Raw genomic sequence first — 23538 nt, forward strand, 5'->3', positions numbered from 1 at the left:
GTTTTTATGGGATCTTATAAAAATTGGCATGATTTGATTTGATTCAATAAGTGATTGGATCTTTAATAAAATAATCTAAGTTGATTTTTCCTCCTTTGTTGAGACATTGAGAGAATGCTGACTTTTGTTTGAAGGCACGTGCTTGCAAGGTTTCCTTGTCAAACTCAGTTCCTTTACCATGTAGATAAATATGAAAGCAGTGCAAGAAATTGTGATGTTTTTAGGAAGATTTTACGGTTTATGTAGAGACACTTCCTTCTCTTTAAGATTTTCTCTTGTCTAGGTTGCTTTCTGTTCAAATCAGTTTTTTGATGAAGATTCTTCCTCTTTAAGTGTTGAGGAGTGGTCATACAAATGATTAAAGTTGATGTTTGTTGATAGGTTAATTTGATAACAAATACCTTGTTTGGATACTCAATCTCACTAAGTTGAATAGAGGGTTTGATATGCCCCCTATTGATGTGATTAAGTGTGTCAAATGATAGGATCAAATTTCCCGATTTTGGAAACTAGATTGACTTGACTAACTTGGATACCTAGACTAAGTATTTGATGTTGAAATGGTTGAATTGTATTACTTGGATCAATAGTCGATATTCCTCTGATTTTGTTGGAAGAAATCTGATTTCTTCAATTTGTAAAGTGATTCTTTGATTTTTTTGATATCTTTGCAAGATGTATATCTGACAAGAACACAACAAATACAAATGAAAGCAATAGTAGTTTTGGTCTTAATATAACATGAAGTGTATGTTCTATTGAGGATGTGTTCAAATCCCCAATGTTTTCACTAGTTGGACACAAGAAAAACACACCAAGTGGACTCTTTTAATCAAGGGTCATCAATAATACTATAACCTACATCTGGATACTCCTTCAACTCAAACAACCGTGTCACCCCCTAGAGGGCACCCATTTTTTTGCCTTTGTTTGGAAGTTAACTCAAAGAGGATTGCTCCTCAATTGAATCATTATCCTGGGAGATGTATGGTGAGTGTCTTGGGGGCGTATTTTTCCCCACCTTTTCACTATGATATTATCAATGTTTGGATACTGACTCGGAGAGGTTTCTATTCTTAAGGCTCTTTAGTAAAGTTTTTGTTTGGCATGGTGAAAGATAAAATCTCTTAAGAGGTTTCCCAACCTTTCAAAGGCTTTTTGTATCTTGAGGATACTGGGGGAAGGCTATCAATGCACACTGTCATTGGAGGAGATTTTCATCAGCCTCCACATTTGATTATAGTGGATTGGTAAACTTTGCTAAAAGTTATTCCCCACTTAGGTCGTTCCCCTCTCATCGGCCTTATTGGCTTCTTAGGAGGGCAAACCTTCTAAAGGTTTTATCTTATTTCCTAAAATTGAAAGAAAGAAAGTAATAGAGAGTTTGGATTTTTGATCACCCAATTAAAGGGAGAGCATATACCTAACACCTTCGAGACAAAGCAATCAATTGTTCTTTTTAATCCTTCATGGAAATTTGTTTTCTAACTTCTAATGGGAGATTTTTCTCCAACAAGCATGGTGCTCAGTTTTAATCCCGCAAAGCAATTTGTTTGAACTTGAAATAAAATCTTGGTCAACAAAGTAAATCATGTGGTCAACAAAATTAAATCACTTGCAAAGATCAACAAGATGGTTTGTTCTTTTTACTTGCAAGAATAAAGATTGATTGTTATTTTTACTTTTTCAAGAAATTAAAGTTTGTTGGTTCTTTTTAAAGCCCAAATGACAATGATATCCTAACTTGCAAAACAAAAACAAAAAAATGTTGTTCTTTTTAAAACCTTGCAAGAAAAGACAAATGTGGTTTCTTTTTAGAGCCCAAGAAAAGGTGCGGTTCTTTTAAGGTGCATCGAATAGCAATGAGATTCCTTTTAACTTTGCAAAAAGAAAGAAGAGGTGAATTATTTTTAAACCAACTTCAAAATAAAGTAAGTAAAAGAAAGAATTAAATCAAGTCCTCTAAAACCTGCACCAAAAATCAATTAGCAACCTGCAAAATATAGGTGAGCTAGACAAGCCGAAATTTCTCAAAACCTGGTTACAAAATTTCCTCTCTATTTTATATGCACTAAAATAGAGGACATATGCACCAGAATATCTTACAAATGTGCTATAACAATCTTTATGTGTGCCAAACAATGAGTTAAATGCACTAAAAGACAAAGTAAATGTGCTAGAAAATAGGTTATATGCGCTAAAAGATGAGTTAAATGCACCAGAATAGGGGTTATATGCTCTTTAACAAAGGTCTAATGCACTATAAAATAGGTTATATGTACAAAAAGATGAGTTAAATACATCAAAACAGGGGTTATATGCACTAATCAACATGTTCAAAATCATGTGTGTGAACATGCAGAAAAAATGTTAGAAAATTTGTGGGTAGCCCCATGGTGGGTGCCAAAAATGTATGCTCGAAAGAGTGACACCTGCAAGAGAGATACAAACAACTCAAACATACCAATGGGAAATTATATTAGAGGATTAAAATGAACAAAACATGTTAATCAACAAAATCTCTAAAAGTGTCTCATTGTCCGCTCTCCAAGGATCCTTTATATTCAAGGTGGCTCTTAGCTTGGAAGAGCACTTGATCTCTAGGATGACAACCTAAAGAATGAGAGATATGTGAATCTAAAAATCTAAATGTATGCAACCATGATCTTAGTGATATGCTTATGGATATGAAAATAGACATGTTACCAAAATGGGAAGATTTAAGCTAGCATGAGGATGATATGGAACTATCATGAAATTGAAACTAGCATGATATACTAAACATGATGAAATATATACTATAATGCAACTAAATGATCTAAAAAATACTTGAAGATGACAATGGAGTTCCTTGATAACCTAAACAAGATAATTTAGCTATAGCTTAGATGGAAATAACTAAGATGGGATCCTTGATATGAGAAAATGAGCTCTATTTATAGAAGATTTGGTGAAATAAATGGACAAGATTGAATTGGTTTAAGAAAGGTCAAGATTGAAAGTTATCAATCCATGTGAGATTTTCATGAGGATGATATGGAACTATCATGAAATTGAAACTAGCATGATATACTAAACATGATGAAATATATACTATAATGCAACTAAATGATCTAAAAAATGCTTGAAGATGACAATGGAGTTCCTTGATAACCTGAACAAGATAATTTAGCTATAGCTTAGATGCAAATAACTAAGATGGGATCCTTGATATGAGAAAATGAGCTCTATTTATAGAAGAATTGGTGAAATAAATGGACAAGATTGAATTGGTTTAAGTTATCAATCCATGTGAGATTTTCAACCCAATCCCATGTTGACAAGTGTCATCATGATATTGCTTGAGAGGAGAGCGAATAAGCATTAAATGCTTGAGAATATTTAATGGTTAACCCCATGTGGTAAATCTTGTTTGATAAAGCTTTTATCCAAGGATACAGGCTATTATCCATTGGTTCAACTCTTGTGCAAAGTTAAAAGATGGTCAAAGGGATTTGATGGGTTGATATGTTGAAGGGATGATGTCTTGTAAGAGCCTTAAAAGCTCTTTGAAGACTTTGGAGGTTTAGCTCATGTGAAGGGAGAAACCTTCAAGGTTTTTGTAATAGCCTCTATGGTTTGGAAGACTTTGGAGGCTAATTTGTAAGAGCCTTACAAATTTGGGGAACTCAACAAGTTAACTTGTTGAAAAGGATAAAGTCTTAAATGCATTTAGAAGACTTTCTTCCAATTTTGGAGAAATGACTTCCCCAAATTTAGGGATGTGAAATGATTAAAATAAATTAGTCTAGTTAAGTTTGATTAGAGATCTTCTAGAAGAATGATTAAGATGCAAGTGGATTTTGTAGGAGGATAAGTGGGAGAAATAGGGATTTTAATTAAGATAAAAAGAGTTATTTTAACCAAAAAAGAATGCAACGTGCATTTGTAGAAAAATATAAGTGGTGGGGGGGGGGGTTATAAATAAATTTGATTTATTTATATGCAAGAAATTATTTTAATTAAATATAATTTAATTAAATGGTGGGGAGGGAATTTAATTAATGGAAGAAAGGGGAATAAATCAAATATTGAATTTAATTAATGGTTAGTGTGATGCTAAAAAATGTGAAAAATAGGAAGGCATACACATATAATGAGACGATAAAAACATAATGGAAAGCTTAATTGAAAACTAGATTAAAAATGCAAACCATAAGCCTTCCTTGAAATGTCCCATTTTCCTCTATTCTTGAGGACCTTGAAGGTGTTGGATTGATTGGTTCTCAACACAGTAATGACCTCCAAAGTGGCAACTCAAGAGTTGAGTAGCTACTTGATCATGATTGATTATGCAAATCATATAAAATGCATGATCTAAGAAACTAGATTAACATGATATGATTAATCCAAAATGCTAATTACTAGATAATTGAAATGCAAATTGCCTATAGTAATTGTTGGATTTTGCCAAGATCAAGAAGTCATTGAAATGTACATGAAAGAGACATAATATGGGACAAGAATAAACTGTATTCTCATCAATAGAAAATGATCAATAATCAACTGGATTATCTTTGTTACATACAATGTAGATGAGCCTGCATATATAGGCAAGGCTAGGGATATGTATGAGCCCACAAATATGACATGTGGCTCAATAAGAAACAAGGGTAGGTAGGAAATAGGTGTGGGTAGGTAGGAGAAATAATATAATATTCCACATGAGGTGGATCACCCACCGAAGGTGGAATTATCACTCCACAATAAGTGGATATGATAGTGTAATAACAAGATCAACACCATAAGAGGTGGAATTCCTCCTACACACACTATCCCAATGTGGCACAAACACCCAAGTGTCTCATATCCAAACTACTATGAAATGCATTATCCTAAGTAAACTTAAGTAAGTGTAATAATATCCATGATGAATAATTATTTACACCAACACCCCCCCTTAAGTGCAACTTAGGGGAATGCACTTAAGTCTACAATGCAACTAAGCAATGCAAGATGGGTCCCGGCTACGAGGCCATGTTAGGTACCCATGCACAAATGCAAATGCATGCAAACCAATGCAATGAAACCTCTCACAAAGTGGGGAAAGAGAGAAAAACCCAATGGGAAAAAACCCTCCCCCAAAAAAAGAGATGAAAGCTATACAAGAGAACTCTCAAAGAAGTATGTGAGGAACAAAACCCCATGTGAGGAAAAAGTCCCCCCCATATGAGAGAAGAAGAGAAGTTAAACTGTGATCATCCCTCAATGAAGAATCTGCACCAATGATAGAAGCTTGATGTATGAAGAAACTGCTCCACGAACGTCGAACAACATTCCTCCCCTTAGGAAGAAACAAAACCAAAGGTGTATCCATGAAGTCTCCCCAATCATGAAGGGAAGATGTATGAAGAAAACTCATGATGAAAGGAATCTCTGAAAATTGCTCAAGTGTCCCCATGTCGATGCTAAAAGATACCCCTTCCAAAGGTGGTAAACTGTGCCATACTGCTGAAAAAGGAACTCCAACATCTAGTGGAGATGGATGTAGAACAATGTCCAAAGACTCATGTGTCTCCTCAAAGAATAAAGAGACCTCCTCCAACTGCTGTACATAAGTATCCACAATCATGTCAACCTCGAAAGAATGATCATGTAGAGAATGAACAAGAGGGTCAGAGTGTGCCCTCGCAACAATCGAAGAAGGATCATCTTCATCAAAGAGAAGATGTATGTCATCAATGATGTCTCCCAAGTTTGCAATGTAGGATTCCACAAACAAACCTGCAATATCTGTCATGTAATCATCCCATGAATCTGAAGCTGGAAGACAATGTATATCCTGCTGCACTGAATCACATGAAGGCAAAACTGTCGCACTATCTGCATCATCAGGTGCAATAGGTGATGCGATATCAATATGAGAAGATGAAGTACAAGACTCAAGAACTGGGTTACATGTGAGAATCCCCATGTTCAAGTGTCCAAAGTTCTCCTCAAAATCTGAATCATCAGAATAAGTGTGATCAACATGTGTAGAATCATCAAATGTGAAATCATCATCATCAACAAAATCTGAAAAGGAGTATAACCGAGATGCATGATCAACCACCCCAGTTGCAATGATAGCTCTAGTCTCCATGTCTCTAATAAAAACTGAGTCAGGTGTGAACTCCACAACTCTCTTAGTTGCGCCATGTGTGATTTGATAGATAGAAAGGAGATTGTTTGTCAAGTGGGGTACACACAACACATCATTGAAGGAGTTGTCCCCAATGTCAATAGATCCTTTCCCAATCACATCCATGTATGTATGATTTCCCATCAAAATCTGAGGCATGGTGCAAGGCTCAAATGTAGAGAACATAGACTGTGAAGATGCCATATGATGAGAAGCCCTTGAATCTAGAAGCCATCTCTCTGAAGTATGATTTGTTGTAGCACATAGAGCTTGTCCTTTTCTTGTTCCAAAAGAGTGAGTCTTTCCACTTGTAGAAGCCATGAATGCTTGCCCTTTTCCTTTTGAATGTGAGGAAGTGGAAGTTGATGAATCATCCTTCTTGTAGACTTTAGGTAAATCAATGTTATGCTTTTTGATGATATGTGTGAGCTCATCAATCTTCTTAGTATGGCAACGATGTTCCTCATGACCAATGTTTTTACAATAAGCACAAGTAGGTCTCTCTCTCTTTGGTGAATTATCTTTCTTGGAAGAAGATGAATCTCCTTGTTGTGGAGAAGATGATGCTTTATCCTTAGGCTTTGATTGCCATTTCTTCTTGTTTGAGTTGTCCTTTCCTTGATTTCCTTTGTTTCCTTGATTTGCCACTAATGCTTGAGACTTAGAAGAAGCCTTAAGAATGCCCATGCTTATCAACTTAGTTTGTTCCATCATCAACATTTCATTGAAAGCATCAAATGTAGGCATTTTGTAGCTTGAACCCATTGTCATCCTATGAGTTTGGAAACTAGAAACAAATGCTGCATATTCTTGTGGAAGCTTGCCTATCAAGTTGAATATCAATTGAGTATCCTTCTTATCAATGCCACAATCTTTGAGTTGTGCCCTCAACTCATTTGCCTTAGTGACATAATCTTGTATAGTATCAAAGTTCTTGGGATCTAACATGGTGAGATCACTATCAATTTGATATCCCCTAATCTCATCAACTTGACCATACAAGTCTTGAAACTTTTGCCAAGCATCCTTGATTAGAGTACATTTCTCAATATGAAAAATGAGATCCTTTGATACATACTTTCTTAAGGTACCAATTGCCATGATATTTTTAGTGAGCCAATCTAAGTGACCAACTGGATCAGCCTTAGGATCAGCTGGAGCAACAATAGTTCCATCAATGTAATGAGTGAGTCCTTTTTCCATAAGTTTACTCCATGCATCAATTTTCCAAGTAGCATAATTATGAGGAGTTAAGAGAGGAAACTTAGAAGAACCCATAGCAGCAAAAAGGAAAGAATACAAGAGCACAAAAGCACAAGAGACACCCCCCAAATTCAATCAATCAAAGTACCCCCCCAAAAGTGATGATTTTGGCACTTTATACTTAGTGCGATTACAATGAGCCACTTGCAAAACAAGGCAAAGTGGGCTTATGATGCAAATTTTACAACTTTCCAAATGACATACAAGAGACTTCAATCAATAATGCAATGAATCTAACTGAGATTCAAGCAAATATACAAGTACCAAGAGAGCCAAAAAAGGCCAAGATCTGAAAGTACAATTTCTACTTACAATGACATCAATCTGATAGCATCATGTGAAAGTAGATGAAAAAATACGCACTTTCAAAAAAAACGGCACCTAAAAAGGAGGTCGGATGACCCCAAACGAAGCCTCTGAAGTTGTAAAAACTGGGATTACTCAGGGACAGTCACCAAAAACTGCATTTTCTGAAAAATCCGTGCATCAAAATCAAAAAATTCTTTCACCACTGCGGAGAGCACGAAATTCTAGCCCATTTCAAAAAAAATTGCACCCAAAAAGGAGCAAAAATGAGCAAGTTATGGCCATTTGAAGTTGAACTGCAAAATCAAAAATGCAAATGAGAGGGGGTCAAAAAATTTCCAAACCCTGCTGATGTGGCGCTGACGTCAGCAAAACACTGTGTTAAATTTGACGGCCATATGACCGTCGCCAAAACTTCGCTGCCTGGCTGACTGGGCGTCCGTACCGTACGGACAGATTATGTGCCCTGTTGACTGTACGTTCCGTACTGTACGGAATGATGACGTAGCAGGGCGATGTGGCTGCTGGTGTGGCCGTACGGAGCGATGATGTGTCGTACAGTTTTCGGCGTGGCTGTGCTGACGTGGGATCCGTGTGGCGGTCTGCGTGGCGGTTCCCGAAGACCGAGGGTCGGAGCGGCGCCGGTGACGTGGTGGAGCCCGGGAGCGGAGCTGGAGGAGCCGCTCAGGTGGCGGTGGCGGTTACTGCTCGGGCGCTGTGTGGAGAGGTGGCCGGGAGTCTGGGCGGAGCCGGGGGCTTGGCGCGGGCGGCGTCGGGAGGCCGGGGAACCTGCGGACGACGGGCGGAGGGACGAGGTCGGCTGACAGGCGGCGGCGAGACTTCGGCGCAGGGGACGAGGGACGGCGCGGTCTGCGGGGACGCGGGAGGTACAGCCGGCGCGACAGACGGAATCTGCAGACTAGTACCTGCGCAGGCAGGTGGGTACGGAGCACGGGGGGGGTCTGCGGACCCCCCAATCAAATTTTTGATTTTTTTTTTTGATTTTTCACTTTTGCTTTTCAATTTTTTTCGATATTTTCGAATTTTTTTTTTTCAATTTTTCAATTTTTTTGATTTTTTGAAACAATTTTCAGAGAAATGAAATTTTTTTTTGTTTTTTTGAAAAATATATATAAATATTCGAAAAATCCGTACGATAAGCAAAATTGGGGAAAAAATTTTTCCTCACCAAAATAGGCCAACTTTATAACCAAAATTCATGGAAACGGCCTTCCGGACGCAATGGCGAGGTCGGATCTGGTCTAGGACGCCTCCAAATGATGATGCTCCTCAGATCTGCCTCTTTACATCACAATAATGCCTCTTCAAGACGAATCAATGAGACTCCAATAGCTCTGATACCATGTTGAATTTTGCCAAGATCAAGAAGTCATTGAAATGTACATGAAAGAGACATAATATGGGACAAGAATAAACTGTATTCTCATCAATAGAAAATGATCAATAATCAACTGGATTATCTTTGTTACATACAATGTAGATGAGCCTGCATATATAGGCAAGGCTAGGGATATGTATGAGCCCACAAATATGACATGTGGCTCAATAAGAAACAAGGGTAGGTAGGAAATAGGTGTGGGTAGGTAGGAGAAATAATATAATATTCCACATGAGGTGGATCACCCACCGAAGGTGGAATTATCACTCCACAATAAGTGGATATGATAGTGTAATAACAAGATCAACACCATAAGAGGTGGAATTCCTCCTACACACACTATCCCAATGTGGCACAAACACCCAAGTGTCTCATATCCAAACTACTATGAAATGCATTATCCTAAGTAAACTTAAGTAAGTGTAATAATATCCATGATGAATAATTATTTACACCAACAGTAATGATTCTAAGAATATGAATGCAATGGATCCTTATTGCTCCAAAATGGGAGATATTTATAGGAATTCCAAGGCCAAAGCTGAGATGAAAGGAATCAATGGTCCAGATCTGATCTGAAGATATCAAGGGCCAAGATTGAGGAAGTTGGAGAAGAGGTTGGAGGAAGGGACACTTGTCATCTCTATGGTGACAAGTGTCAAGGAGCCTTTCTCATGAGAGGGAAAGTGTCCAAGGGAGGAGACATGTGGCAAAAGTGCCATGTATCTCAAGGGGAGAATGTCCACACCATAGGAGGTTAGGATGTGCAATATAGGATAGGGTTAGAAGTTAGGAGGCATGTGGGGAATTTGAATTTAAAAATTCAAATAATAGGAAAAGGATAATTAACTTTCAACAACTCATAAATTGATTTGTTTTAATTAATTAGGGGATTAGAAGAAATGAATTTAATGGGGGGGGATTAATCAATTTAGATTAATTAATCAAAGGGGACTATTGAAATGAACCTATTAAATAAATCCTTAGATTTATTAATAAGTAGATGAATGGGAGAATTTAATCAAATTGCTAATGAATTAAATTAGGAAGGGGGATTAATTAAATAATTGCTTATTCAATTAATTATCTTCAGACCATTTTTAGCTGTATACAGTTAGATAGAAGAAAAAGGGATATTAATCAAACCTTAGTTTAATTAATAGGTGGATAATTGATAATTAAAAAAATAAAATATATTTAATTAAGTGTGCAGATTTAGGTGTCTACACCAAGTAGCCCATTTCTTCGCTTTTCTAGAACAATCCCACCTTTGCATGCCCAAAAGGGCTACAAGAGTAGCACAAACAATGTTAGAAACATAATTGTCATTGAATTAAAATATTGATCTAGTAATGCTCGATACAATTATGAGATTTAATGAATCCATGAGAGGAGGTTAAGCCATGTCGCAAACCCAAACATTGCACTACACACCACAATGAGACCAAGGACACACACCTTACAACAATACCCCCAGCGCAAGTGAGGGGTTTGAATCTATGACCTAGGCTTTAATACCACTTGTTACAAATATGGTTGTTGTTGCAATAAAAGATCGACCTGTTAATGCCCAATACAACTATGAGATTTAATGAATCCATGAGCAACAATTAATCTATGTCGCAAACCTGAGCATTACACTACACAACACAAGGAGGCCAAGAGTGCATACCTTTGCAGCAAACTATGTGTCTAAGAAGAGAGAACCAATACCTTCTAGGGTTTTCACACTGTAACATTGTAAATTACACCCTATACAATTCCACGTCACAAAAACATCTTCACTTCAAGCCGATTGGGAACATTCATCGCTTATTTGTCCTTTTGTCCACATGGACTGCCTTATCTTTTATCGATCATATTGACTTGTTGACCTATGGACTCTAGCACATCATGGAGACATTCAGGCACCATGCCAACATCCCACAAATCTATCAACCTGTAGGTGGTCATTTGAGCATTATACCTGCACCTGAAAGAGTTTGTAACGTCTCTATCCATGGCCGCCAATGTTGGGATTTACTTTGGAGGCTACGTATCATATATTTTTGTAATTGGAAAGGATTCTTGATCATTCTTGGGAAGTAACTTGAGCTCCTAGCATCCATTATCTTCATCATACACAAATTTTCCAACATTTGAAGACCACCATTGTTGCAACTTCTTGAAGAACCTATGTGTTAGACAATTCAAATAACCGGAAGACAACTAAGAGGGGGGGGGGGGGGTGAATCGGTTGTCACAGATTACCAGAACATTTAGCAATTAAAACTTTAATACCAGAACCCAAAACATTAATATGGAAATACTTAAGCCAAATATCAGAATAGTAGTTAAACCAATTAAGCATAAACAATAATCAGAGAATAAATACCATCCACATGACACCAAAATTTATATGTGGAAAACCCGATAAAGGGAAAAACCATGACGGGAAGCCTACCCACAGTTAGATAATACTTCTGCAGTAAGTATGTGAATTATAATTGAGGGGCTTGCACTTGCAGGAAGGCTAACAACCTAGAGCGCATTGCTCATCACAAAAGGAGTCTCACTGACTACATAGAAATCCAGACTACAATTCAGAATAATGAATGAACTGCAAAGATAACATCTCCTATGCCTGAGTACAGTTCCGATTAAGCTCAATACCGGAGGACTAAATCCTCTTACATATACCCAATTTGATCTCCAATGATCGACCAAATCCTTTGCCTAAATGATATTACATTATTTTCACATTACATATTCATATCCCATTCCATGACCATATCATCTACAATGAGATCTTACATAATATATATACAAACCCTCGATCATAAACAATAAGGTCGACCACCAGATAATAAACCAATTACATAATTACAAAACATGTCGGCCTTAGACCAAACAAATAATATCCAACTCATAAGACATCCCAAAAACACATCGAGAGGTCCAATCCACACGTTATATTAAGCCGGTCCATAACCTAGATCAACCTGGACCCAATATAGGTCCACACGCTAAAGCAATGATCTCAATCCACCAAGTCTTGAACATGATCACCATCAACATCCTGAATCCATACCAGAATCTATACCAACACCACTTATGCATATCATCAAAGATCTTCAACAAAGATCTATCGGTGAAACCCTCGCCGAAACCACAAACCAAGCTTCCAAGCAAACAAGATAACATCCGATCACCAGACCAAAACCAACTGACTAAATATGAACATGACTAGCATGAATAAGCCAAATCCATAATCAAAACATACCAGAGCATGCCGGATCATGTCAGATCCAAACCAACCAAAAACCACTCAACCTATCGGGACCAGAAGGGTGCTGGTAAAGCATCCAAAACAACTAGTGTTGACATCAATGACAAAAAATCAATGCAACACATAATCAATTTCTTTGAATGGCCAACAATCTCCCCCTTTGGCATTGATGGCAACACTAAATGTGAAAAACATCTAAGTACCAAGAAATGGCAAACAAGTCTCCCCCAATGGAAGACAACCAACAATCTCCCACTCAAAGATATAGCAATGAATATCTAAAATAAAGGCCAAACTCCCCCTTTGAATAATATCTCTGTAAAGCTCTAAATTACACATATATCTCCCCCCTAATGTATACAAATCCTTAAATTTTTCACATCAATATCTCTCCCCCTTTGACATCAATGCCATAAATCTGACACAAATATCAAAGCAAAAACATAAATCACTAAAACACAAAGCTAACTACTCCCCCTGAGCAGTAGCATCCCCACATCAGTGTTGGAATGAATAATATCTTTGATAATACATATCGAACTGATGCCAAAAAGAATCAATCAATTCTCTGTCGGAAGGGGCAGAAACCCCTAACTTGTCTCTCAGGTACTCAAATGGTTCTTTAGGAAAATGTTTAGTGAAAATCTCTGCAATCTCCTCTTTAGTGTTCACATAAACCAATCTAACTTCATTTTCTTCCACCTCCTCCTTCAAATAGTTATACTTGATAGATATGTTCTTTGTCTTAGAGTGAAGTACCAGATTCTTTGATATGTCAATAGCAGTAGAGTTATCACAATGAATAACTACTGGTCCAGTGCGATGCACTTTGATATCCTTCAACATTTGTTTCATCCATAAAACCTGTGTACAGTTAGTAGTAGCAACAACATACTCAACTTCAGTAGTAGATAAAGAAGTACATGATTGTTTCTTGTTGATCCATGAAACCAACTTCTTTCCAAGAAAGAAAGCTCCACCAAAAGTGCTTTTCCAGTCATCAACATCACCAGCCCAATCAACATTTGTATATGCACAAAAAGTAAAGTCATCATCGTCAAGGTACCACAAACCATATTCTGATGTACCTTGCAAGTATCCAAAAATTCATTTCACCACACTCTCATGATTTTCTCTAGGATCACTCTAAAATCTAGATGCAATACAAACAAAATATATTATGTCAGACCTAGTCTGAGTCAAATAAAGCAGACCTCCAATCATAGATTTGTATCTTGTAGGATTTACCGATGCAGAAACATATTTCCTTGTCAATTTATCACTTGTAATCATAGGAGTACTTACCAGTTTAGAATCTCCCATACCAAATTTCTTACAATTCCCTAGCATACTTAGTTTGATAGATGAAAATACCTTTATCAGTCTGAGTTATCTACAAACGTAAGAAAAATTTCATTTCCCCAATCATAGACATTTCAATTTCCTTCTCCATGTTCTTAGAAAATTCCATGCACAACTTATCTTCACCTCCAAAAATGATGTCATCAACAAATAATTCAATAATTAGTATATCATCATCAGTGACCTTATAATATAAATTACTGTCAGCATTACCCTTAGTAAATCCAAGCTTCAAAAGATATTTATCCAACCTTGCATACCAAGCTCTAGGTGCCTGTTTTAATCCATATAAAGCTTTCCTTAACCTGCAGACCATGTTTGTATCATCTGAAAGTAAAAAACTACCAGGTTGCTCAATATTAAATTCCTCATCAAGATCCCCATTCAAAAATGCACACTTAACATCCATTTGATAAACCTTGTAGTTTTTATGGGCATCATAGGCAAGAAATAATCTTACAGCTTCAATCCTAGCTACAGGTGCAAAAGTCTCACCATAATCAATTCCTTCCTTCTGAGAATATCCTTTACAAACCAATATAGACTTTATTCTTACAACTTGACCATCCTCATTCAATTTATTCCTAAAAACCCATTTAGTTCCAATAACATTCTTATTTTTAGGCCGGGGAACTAAAGTCCATGTGCTATTCTTCTCAATCTGATCTGATTCTTCTTCCATAGCTTTCAACCAACATTTATCTTTACATGCTTTAATTACTGATACCGGTTCAACTTGAGAAATTAAATATACCTCATTAGTTGCCAATCTTCTTCTTGTCATCACTCCATTGTTCTTATCCCTAATGATTTGATCTTCTGAATGATTCAATCTCACATACCTAGGAGTCTTCTGACTCTCTGTTCCTCTTACCAGTTCTTCAGTTATTGTTGAATTTTCTAATACTGTCGGAGTAACTAGTTCAACACTTTGTTCCGGTAAAGATGCTACTGGTTCAAATATAATCATTTCCACTGCCGGTTCTTGCTCATAAACTCTGATTTGACTTCTATTCAGCTCATCCACCTTGACATTAGCACTCTCCACAATTCTCTACAATCTCTTGTTATAACAGCTATATGCCTTGCTTTCATTAGAATAACCAATAAATATGCCTTCATCACATCTAGGATCAAATTTGCCAATGATATCATCTCTCCTCATATAACATTTGTAGACACTTAAAAATAATTATTTTAATTATTTTTAATTCCTCGCATAATTAATTAATTAATTATGTTAATTCAAATTCCTCTCAATATTAATTAAATATAATTAATATTGTCACTATAGCATATGATTGATTTATTTAATAAATCAATCCCTTTCTTTATTCTTCTAAAAAAATCAAATCCTCACAAATCTTCCTCTTAGCTAATTAATTTCAATTAATTAGTTAACCTACACGATTCCTACAAATCGTCTTCTTAATTCATTCTTCTAGAAACTCCCTAAACTCACTTAACATTATTCTACTAATTTTTTATTCCCTCCACTCATTCTCTCTCCTAGTCAAATTCTCCTACAAATATTAATCCCACCTAACATTTCCTCTAATCCCCCTCCTAATGAGTCGTTAATGATTAATCATCAAGATTAGTCACAAAGTCAACTCCTTGCTTTTAAATAATCTTTTCCTAGGTGAATGTAAGATTTTTGAAATCTCACATTCCTCCAGGTATCCCCTCTCTCAAGGAATTTTTAATTCCTTTTTTTCCTCCAATCCCCATAATATTCTTTTTGGGAGTGTGGAGATACGAAATGCCTTTAAGGCATATTTCTTGGTCTCCACACCCTCTCTTGGAGCTTGTGTGAGCTCACAAGTAAATCTTAGCCCTTCATCTCGAATTCATCCTAGCCATCCGTTTTCCTCTCCTCTTCCTATAAAATAGGGCTCCATCCCTTCATTCAAAACATCTTGAAATACAGTAAGTTTATGTTGCCCTTTTGAGCCCAGGAAATCATCTTGGCAACTTGATCATCTCATCCTTATCATTTTTCAAATCCATTCTATTTGTGCACAACATTGGAGAGCCATCCACATCCAGCAATCAAAAGAGCACAACAAGTGGAGCATTATCAAGGGGTGCCTTCACTTCATCAAGCTCAATCCGAAGGAGAAGGTAAAATAGAAAGGTGAAATGGTCTTTTAATGATATTTTAGCATTCTACATGTTTATTTCATTATGTTTTTATCATTTGACCTTCAAATCTGTTTTCCCCTCTTCAGGATGTTAGTCAAAATCAAAGAAGTCTATATCCCTGATCACTATGAAGTGCAAATTCATAGGAAGAGGCAAAACTTAAGACAAAAAGATCTTGATATTAGTAGCTATATGAAGGAGTTTCACAAACTTAGCCTTAGATCTCATGCCATGGAAGAAGAGAGTCTCAAGGTTGCTAGGTACCTAAATGCTCTACGATGGAACATCCAAGAAGAAATTAGTCTAATGAGTCCAAAAATAGTCCATCAAACCTATCAACTTGCCCTTAAGGTGGAGGAAAAACTAAAAAGAAGACACGACTCAAGCAACAATAGGGGCAGGGGTAGAGGAAAAGACAATAGAGGCCATAGAGGAGGCTTTGGAGGAAGAAGTTCTGAACAAAGAACACAAGGAGAGTCTAAACTCACTGAGCAGCAAGATAGTGGCAGCAGTAAAGGAGGATTCAATAGAGGAAGGGGATCCAATAGTGGTTTCAAAGGAAGATCTAGTGGCCAAGGTAGAGGTTCCTCATACTTTGCAACAATGAAGTGTTACCATTGTAACCAACTTGGTCATCCAGTATATAGGTGTCAAGAGAAGGGATCATCAACACATGGTGGTGAAAGAAGAGTGAGCTATCTCCAAGAAGAGTCTTCAAGAAACACGACTTCAAAGGTTGCCTTAGAGTCAGAGGCAGGTGACAACTTGATGATAAGGAGAACATTGATCAAAGAACCGTCCAGAGAAGAGCCGAGTCGAGCCAAATAAGGTCTTTATTTAGGATCAAATGCAAGATTATGGATAAAGTGTGCAAGGTGATCATTGATTCAGGGTCTACAGACAATATTGTGTCAGAAGAGGCAGTGAGCAAACTCAAATTGCAAGGGATACCTCACAACAATCCCTATAGAGTCACTTGGTTGAACAAAGGCCAACATGTCCTAATCAATGAGAAAGCATGGGTGGATTTTACCATTGGAAGGTATAAGGACAAGGTTTTATGTGATGTCCTACCCATGGATGCATGCCATCTTCTTTTAGGAAGACCATAACAATTTGATAGACAAGCTATCCATGATGGAGCCAATAATGCAAACTCATTCAAGAAAGATGGAGTTACATTCAAGATTCAGTCTATCCTTAAGGAAGGAGAAAAGAGGGCAACACGTCCTAATGTTCTTTTGGTGAGTGAAAAATAGTTCTTAAAGACACTTGATGAAGGTGAAGGTATAGGGTTTGCACTTGTGATGAAGCCCAAAGAAGAAGACAAGAAAGAGCAGCAAGATTTGCCATTAGAGGTGCAAGATTTGTTGAAGAAATTCAAAGGCATAGTAAGTGAAGGACAACCCACAACCTTACCTCCTAAAAGAACCATAAGCCATCAAATAGACTTTATTCCCTGAGCATCCTTTCCTAATAAGGTAGCTTATAAGATGACCCCTCAACAAAATGTTGAAATTGCCAAGCAAATCCAAGAGCTCTTAGACCAAGGCCTAATTAGGAAAAGTATTAGCCCTTGTGCTGTCACTACCATGTTAGCAACAAAGAAAGGTGGTACTTGGAGATTGTGTACTGATTCTAGAGCCATAAATAGGATCACCATCAGATATAGGTTTCCTATTCCTAGAATAGAAGACCTAATGAATTGTTTAGGGGAAGCCAAGTACTTTACCAAGATTGATCTTAAGAGTGGCTATCATCAAATTCAGATTAAGGAGGGTGATGAATGGAAAATTGCATTTAAGACTACTGAGGGTCTTTATGAGTGGCTTGTAATGCCATTTGGCTTATCCAATGCTCCAAGAACCTTCACGAGACTCATGAATGAGGTGATGAAGGACTTCATAGGTAAATTTGTGGTAGTATATCTTGATGATATTCTCATTTTCAGTAAAGATAGAGCAGATCACATTAATCATTTGCAAGATGTATTACAAAGATTGTATGATGAAAAGATAACCATGAATTTGGATAAGTGTGAGTTTGTCAAGCAGGAGTTGGTTTACCTTGGGTTTGTGTTGTCTCAAGGAAACCTCAAGATGGATCCCATCAAGGTTGAAGCCATTGTAAATTGGCCTACTCCTAAGACATCAACAGAGGTGAGAAGCTTCCATGGACTAGCTTAGTACTAATGGAAGTTCATTAGGCAATTCAGTGCTATATGTGAACCCATGTTAGACACCATTAGAGGTGGAGCAAAAGAAAAGTTTCAATGGGGTGAAGCAGCAAACAAAGGTTTTGAGACCTTGAAGGAGAAGATAGCTACCCAACTGGTACTAGTGTTACCTAGTTTTGAGAAACTTTTCATTGTAGAATGTGATGCAAGCAATGTTGTAGTAGGTGTTGTCCTAAGCCAAGAAGAAAGACCAATAGCTTTCCATAGTGAGAAGCTAAGTGATGCCAAGAGGAAATACTCCTCTTATGATCTTGAGTTGTATTCTTTAGTGTAGACTTTGAGGGAGTGGAGACACTATCTCCTCCCTAAAGAATTTGTGGTCTATACGGACAACCAAGCATTGAGTTTCCTATACTCACAAGATAAACTCATTCATAAACACATGAAATAGGTGGAGTATATGCAGGCCTATACATTCACCATTAAGCACAAGAAAGGGCAGTTAAACCGGGTAGCTGATGCATTGAGTAGAAGACTTTTGACAGTTCAAGAAATCCAATTGAGAAGCATAGGTGTGGACAGTTTTAGAGACTTGCATCTGGAGGATGAAGACTTCTCAAATGCCTACAAGGTGTGTAAGGAGTATCAAAATCACTTCCATAGTGAGTATTCTGATTTTACTTTGCAAAATGGACTACTATTCAGAGGTGGGCAGCTTTGTTTGCCTAGAGGCTCAATGAGGGAAAATCTCATACAAGAGAAGCATAATGGCAGCCTTACTGGAGATTTTGGAGTCAATAAGACTCAAGAGTTGGTTCAAAGATACTATTATTGGCCAAGGATGAATCAAGATGTGAAGAAGTATGTGGAGACTTGCATAGTTTGCCAAAAGGCCAAGGGTACTTCTACAAATGTTGGTTTATACCAACCTCTTCCCATACCAAATAGACCTTGGGAATGCATTAGCATGGATTTTGTAGTAGGTTTACCAAGGAAAAAGCAGGGATATGACAACATTTATGTCATTGTGGACAAATTTAGCAAAATGGCTCACTTTGTGCCTTGCAAGACTACTCATGATGCATGCCAAATTGCTCAATTGTTCTTCAAAGAGGTGGTGAAGATACATGGTTTACCCATGAGAATTGTTTCAGATTGGGACTCAAAGTTCATGAGTCGCTTTTGGAAGACACTATGGCAAAAGCTTGGCACCAACCTTTCTTTTGGATCAGCCTACCATCCTCAAACAGATGGGTAGACCAAAGTGGTGAATAGAAGCTTGGGAAACTTGTTAAGGTGTCTTACTAAGGAATATGGTCAAACATGGGATCAAGTACTCTCACAAGGTGAATATGGATATAATGACACCATAAATAGGACTACCGGAAAGAGCCCTTTTGAAGTGGTCTATGGTGTGCACCCAAGAGGCATTTTGGAGTTGAGAGATTTAGGAAGTATAACAACAAGAAGTGGATATGCAGAGGACTTTTCTCAATCAATGAAGGAGGTCCATGAATCAGTTAAACAAGCATTGATGGAGAACACAAGCAAGCTCAAACAAAAAGTTGATGAAAAGAGGAAGAACCTACAATTTCAAGTGGGAGATCTTGTCATGGTGCACTTAAATAAAGAAAGGCTACAACAAGGAGTACCAAACAAGTTACAAATGAGGAGGCTAGGTCCATGTGCCATTCTAGCCAAGTATGGAGAAAATGCATACAAGGTGGATCTACCTAGTGACATAGGCTTGTCACCGGTTTTCAACATAGAAGACTTAGCTGCATACAAGTGACTAGTTTAAGGCTCAAATTGCTTTCACTCAGAGGTTTCAGATGATGTGAACCACCTTCAGTTACCAACCAAACAAAATCCAAAGGTCGAGAAGGTGTTGAGTTCAAGGATCACCAAGAAGACAAGGCATCAAGCCTATTGGGAGCACCTCATCAAATGGAAGGGTATGGATGATACTAAAGCTACATGGGTGCTTGAGATAGAGTTTAAGAAGCTTGGGATTGATCAGAATTTGATTCCCAAAGAGGTGACATGATCTTCTTTTGTTTGGGAGAAAATGGTTTAGGAGCACCTAGGACTTAGGCAAATTAGCTTTCACAATTTTGGATTGTACTGACCCTATCCAAGTTATTAGTGAATAAGGACTCTAGGAGGGTCCAAGAGTTAGTATTTTGTGTCAATGTAGGCCTAGGATGAGTTCATTCTTCTTAGGTTTGCATTTTTGTGTAAATAGTGAGTTTGAGTAGGTAGTTGACCTTCTTAAAGGTCAAAAGTGTCAAAAATTGGTATAAGAATTAGGGAGGGTTAAATAGGTCTTAGAAATGTTTGAAAAGTCATATGTGATGACTTGGAATAGGTCTTATAGGTCGGAGAAACCAAAAGTGCAAAAATCACAAAGTTGCAAAAAGTTGTCATGACAACTTTTGTCTTGAATTGGTTAGTGGTAGAGTTAGGGATTGTCCAACGCCCTAAAAGGAATCCACACATGGTAAACCTATGTATACTCTCTCTTGCATGTTTACCAAGGTTGGAAAAGTGTGTGATGTAAGTTCAACAACTGAAACTACTCATTTTCAGTCTTGTTGGCAGCATTTTGGCTTGATTTTACTCATTTTGCAATTGAATATGGATTGAATCCATTGATCTAAAAATGTATTGATTTACTCCTATGTGTTATTGTGTTTTTGATTCAATTTAGAGTCTTTTAAATACCGTTCATTGGTGTTTTCTTGTTCATGTTTGCAAACAACCAGTTTTGGCTTGTATATAGCAGTTTTCTTGTAAATATGGTTGCCCCATGAGTTCCACACATGCTGCCATCACTGCTAGTTGGGAAATGGTAGGAAACCACCTGTACATTGTACATATGAAGGTTAAAGTTCTGGAGAGGAGTTTAAGTATGAATATCACCTTATTCTAGGCGAGTCCAAGAGCAACCCGGCTAGAGGAAATAAGGTGAAAATGAAGTGCGAAGTGTAGGGGTGTGTGCCAAATCACCATTTCAGAGTTTGGAGAGGTCCATGGAGTTGGGGCAGAGTTTTCTATGTAGGGAGAAGCTTTAAAAAATCCTTTTGATACCAAAACCCCAACTTGCTCATTCACTGTCGGTTAAAGGCCTAGTAAACCCTTCAAAACCTTCATTTTGGGGTTCATACATTGTACAATGAAACCAGGGGCCAAAACGACAAAAATAATTTAGGGATGTATCTTTGAATAAAATCCAAACTTATTTTGGGGTCCTTTGAATCATTTTCCTTCAAGCCCTAGAAAACCGGATTTGGAGGCCTAATTGGGGCTCATTCCTTGGAGCCCTTTTCTAGGCAAGATTTTGAAGTCGGTAAGAAACCTAATGATTGCAAGCCACTAATGTACCCCAAATGCATATAAAGCATGTTAGTAGACACCTCCACACCTTTTCATCATCTCACAACAACAGGAGGTCATTTTGACAAGTTGAAGCCAAGAAGCCATAATTGAGCACCTGAGAAACACTGGGAATCGATAGGGTTCCTAACCAAAACACCTGAACACATACACCTTATAAAGGTCAAGAATTAAGCCCTAGAATATATTGAGAAGGAATTGGAGGTCTAGAGTGCAACTAGGCCTGGTGAGTTGGTGGAATTGAGCAACACTAGCTAGGTGATGTGTTGAGCAGGCTAGGTAAACCCCATCAGGAATGACTTTCATGGAAGAGAGATAAGGATGTCCCAAGTTCACATGAAATTGATCTGATGTAATAATAATACCAAATATAACATCTAAGCACTTAGTTCCAAGCTCAATAGGAAGAGTGATAGAGGCTTATAAGTATCTATAGGCTTGATGGGAGGAAGTTGCAACACATTAGCATTATTCAAGCTCAACATTATACTATGCAAAGATTTAGAAAGATGAGTTGATTCTTTTCTAAATTATTTGGATAAAGGGGCCACACTTGATGTTGTGGATGTCACTTGCGTGTTGATGTTTCTGGAAGAGTTATCAATTATCTCGACGAAACTTTTGTTGTGTTTATTGAACTTTGGAAATTATTGATGAGTGCTTTCATTCTTATCAACTAGAGCCATTGAAGAAGATGATTCAAACAGGCTCACTTGAAGCTAATAGATATGACGTAGTGTACACAATTGCATGAAAGATGTAAATTTTAAAAAATAAAAGCTTATCTCTAATATCCTTTTGCAAATTAGTAATAAAAATTCTTTGAACATCATGATCATGCATATGATAAGAAATTTGTGAATGCAAATGTTTATATCTACCAATAAAATCAGTCACTTTTTCTTTAGCTTGTTGCTTATAATAAATTTGATTAGTCAAAGTAAGTTTAGGACCAATGCTATTTTAAAATTATTGAATGAAAGCATTATCCAATTTTTGAAAAGAAGTGATGAAATAAGGAGGCAAAGAACAATACCATTGTACAGCTTTATCTCTAAAGGTTTGGCTAAATAATTTTGCCATGAGTCTTTGATCATGAGAGAAATCACTACACAAGGTTTGAAATGTCTTCATGTGAGGAAAAGGATCACCTTTTCCATTGTATCTCTAATTGAGGGATCTCCACATTCTTAGTAGAAATTGCACATACAATCTCATCAAATAGTGGGATTACTACATCATATGTGGTAGCAATGAATTTGAATTGGGTTAAAGAAGTCAATTGTTATTGTAATGATAAAACACTTCGGGCTAGGTTAATGATAGTGGCTTTGGTGGATGGATTGGAACTAGACATATTGGATTGCGATGGAAGAGTAATGTTGTTGTAGGTAGTTGGAGGTTGACAATACGAAGGTGTAACGTGATGATAAGTTGGTATAGGAGATGGTTTGGAAACAAATGGAAGACTCATAGAAATAGGTATGTAAGAGTATTGATCAATAAGATTTCCCCCATGTATAACATGTGTAGGATTAAGATTTTGTGTTTAGGTAGTCATGATAGAAGATGTATATGTAGGCACGCTAGGCAAGGATGTCGGCATGGGAATGGAATTCTCAACTTGACTAGTAGGATGAGAATAACCAAGAACTTCGGTGCAACTTTAAATATGCATAATATTGGTATGAACAATATGAGTAATGCCATGTAACACTTGACAACTATCTTATCACTTTGAACCATTCTCTTCAACCCTTCAATCAAGGGGATTGCCTCGCTATTCGGGTTTTTTTGGACCATCCATTATTGAATATTTTTTAACTCAATATCAAGATTCCCCAATTGAGCACCAGTAACCCTAGTTAGTGAGTCATCCTCATCATGAGAAATTTGAAGGGAATTATTCTCCATGATGTTGGGTATGTCATGTGTGGGGTTAGAGATACCAACACTCACATGGAATAGGTTAGTCAACTCAAGCTCCATATCCTTGGTATTTAACTTTGGGAAGCCCTGGGTATATAATTTCTTATCATTGAAATATTGGACATGGGACTAAG

At 37.3% G+C, this 23538-nt stretch overlaps 1 protein-coding gene across 1 annotated transcript in view; it reads left to right on the forward strand.

Moving 5' to 3' along the window:
• Positions 1-23538, forward strand: part of LOC131873943 (uncharacterized) — a 52754-nt gene that overhangs the window by 25009 nt on the left and 4207 nt on the right. The window contains exon 3 of the mRNA XM_059217125.1: positions 8241-8667. Within this exon, the coding sequence (XP_059073108.1) occupies positions 8241-8667 (427 nt within the window). The remainder of the gene's footprint in view (positions 1-8240; positions 8668-23538) is intronic.

This window comes from Cryptomeria japonica, chromosome 3, assembly GCF_030272615.1.
Source record: "Cryptomeria japonica chromosome 3, Sugi_1.0, whole genome shotgun sequence".
In the NCBI taxonomy this organism is placed as follows: domain Eukaryota; kingdom Viridiplantae; phylum Streptophyta; class Pinopsida; order Cupressales; family Cupressaceae; genus Cryptomeria; species Cryptomeria japonica.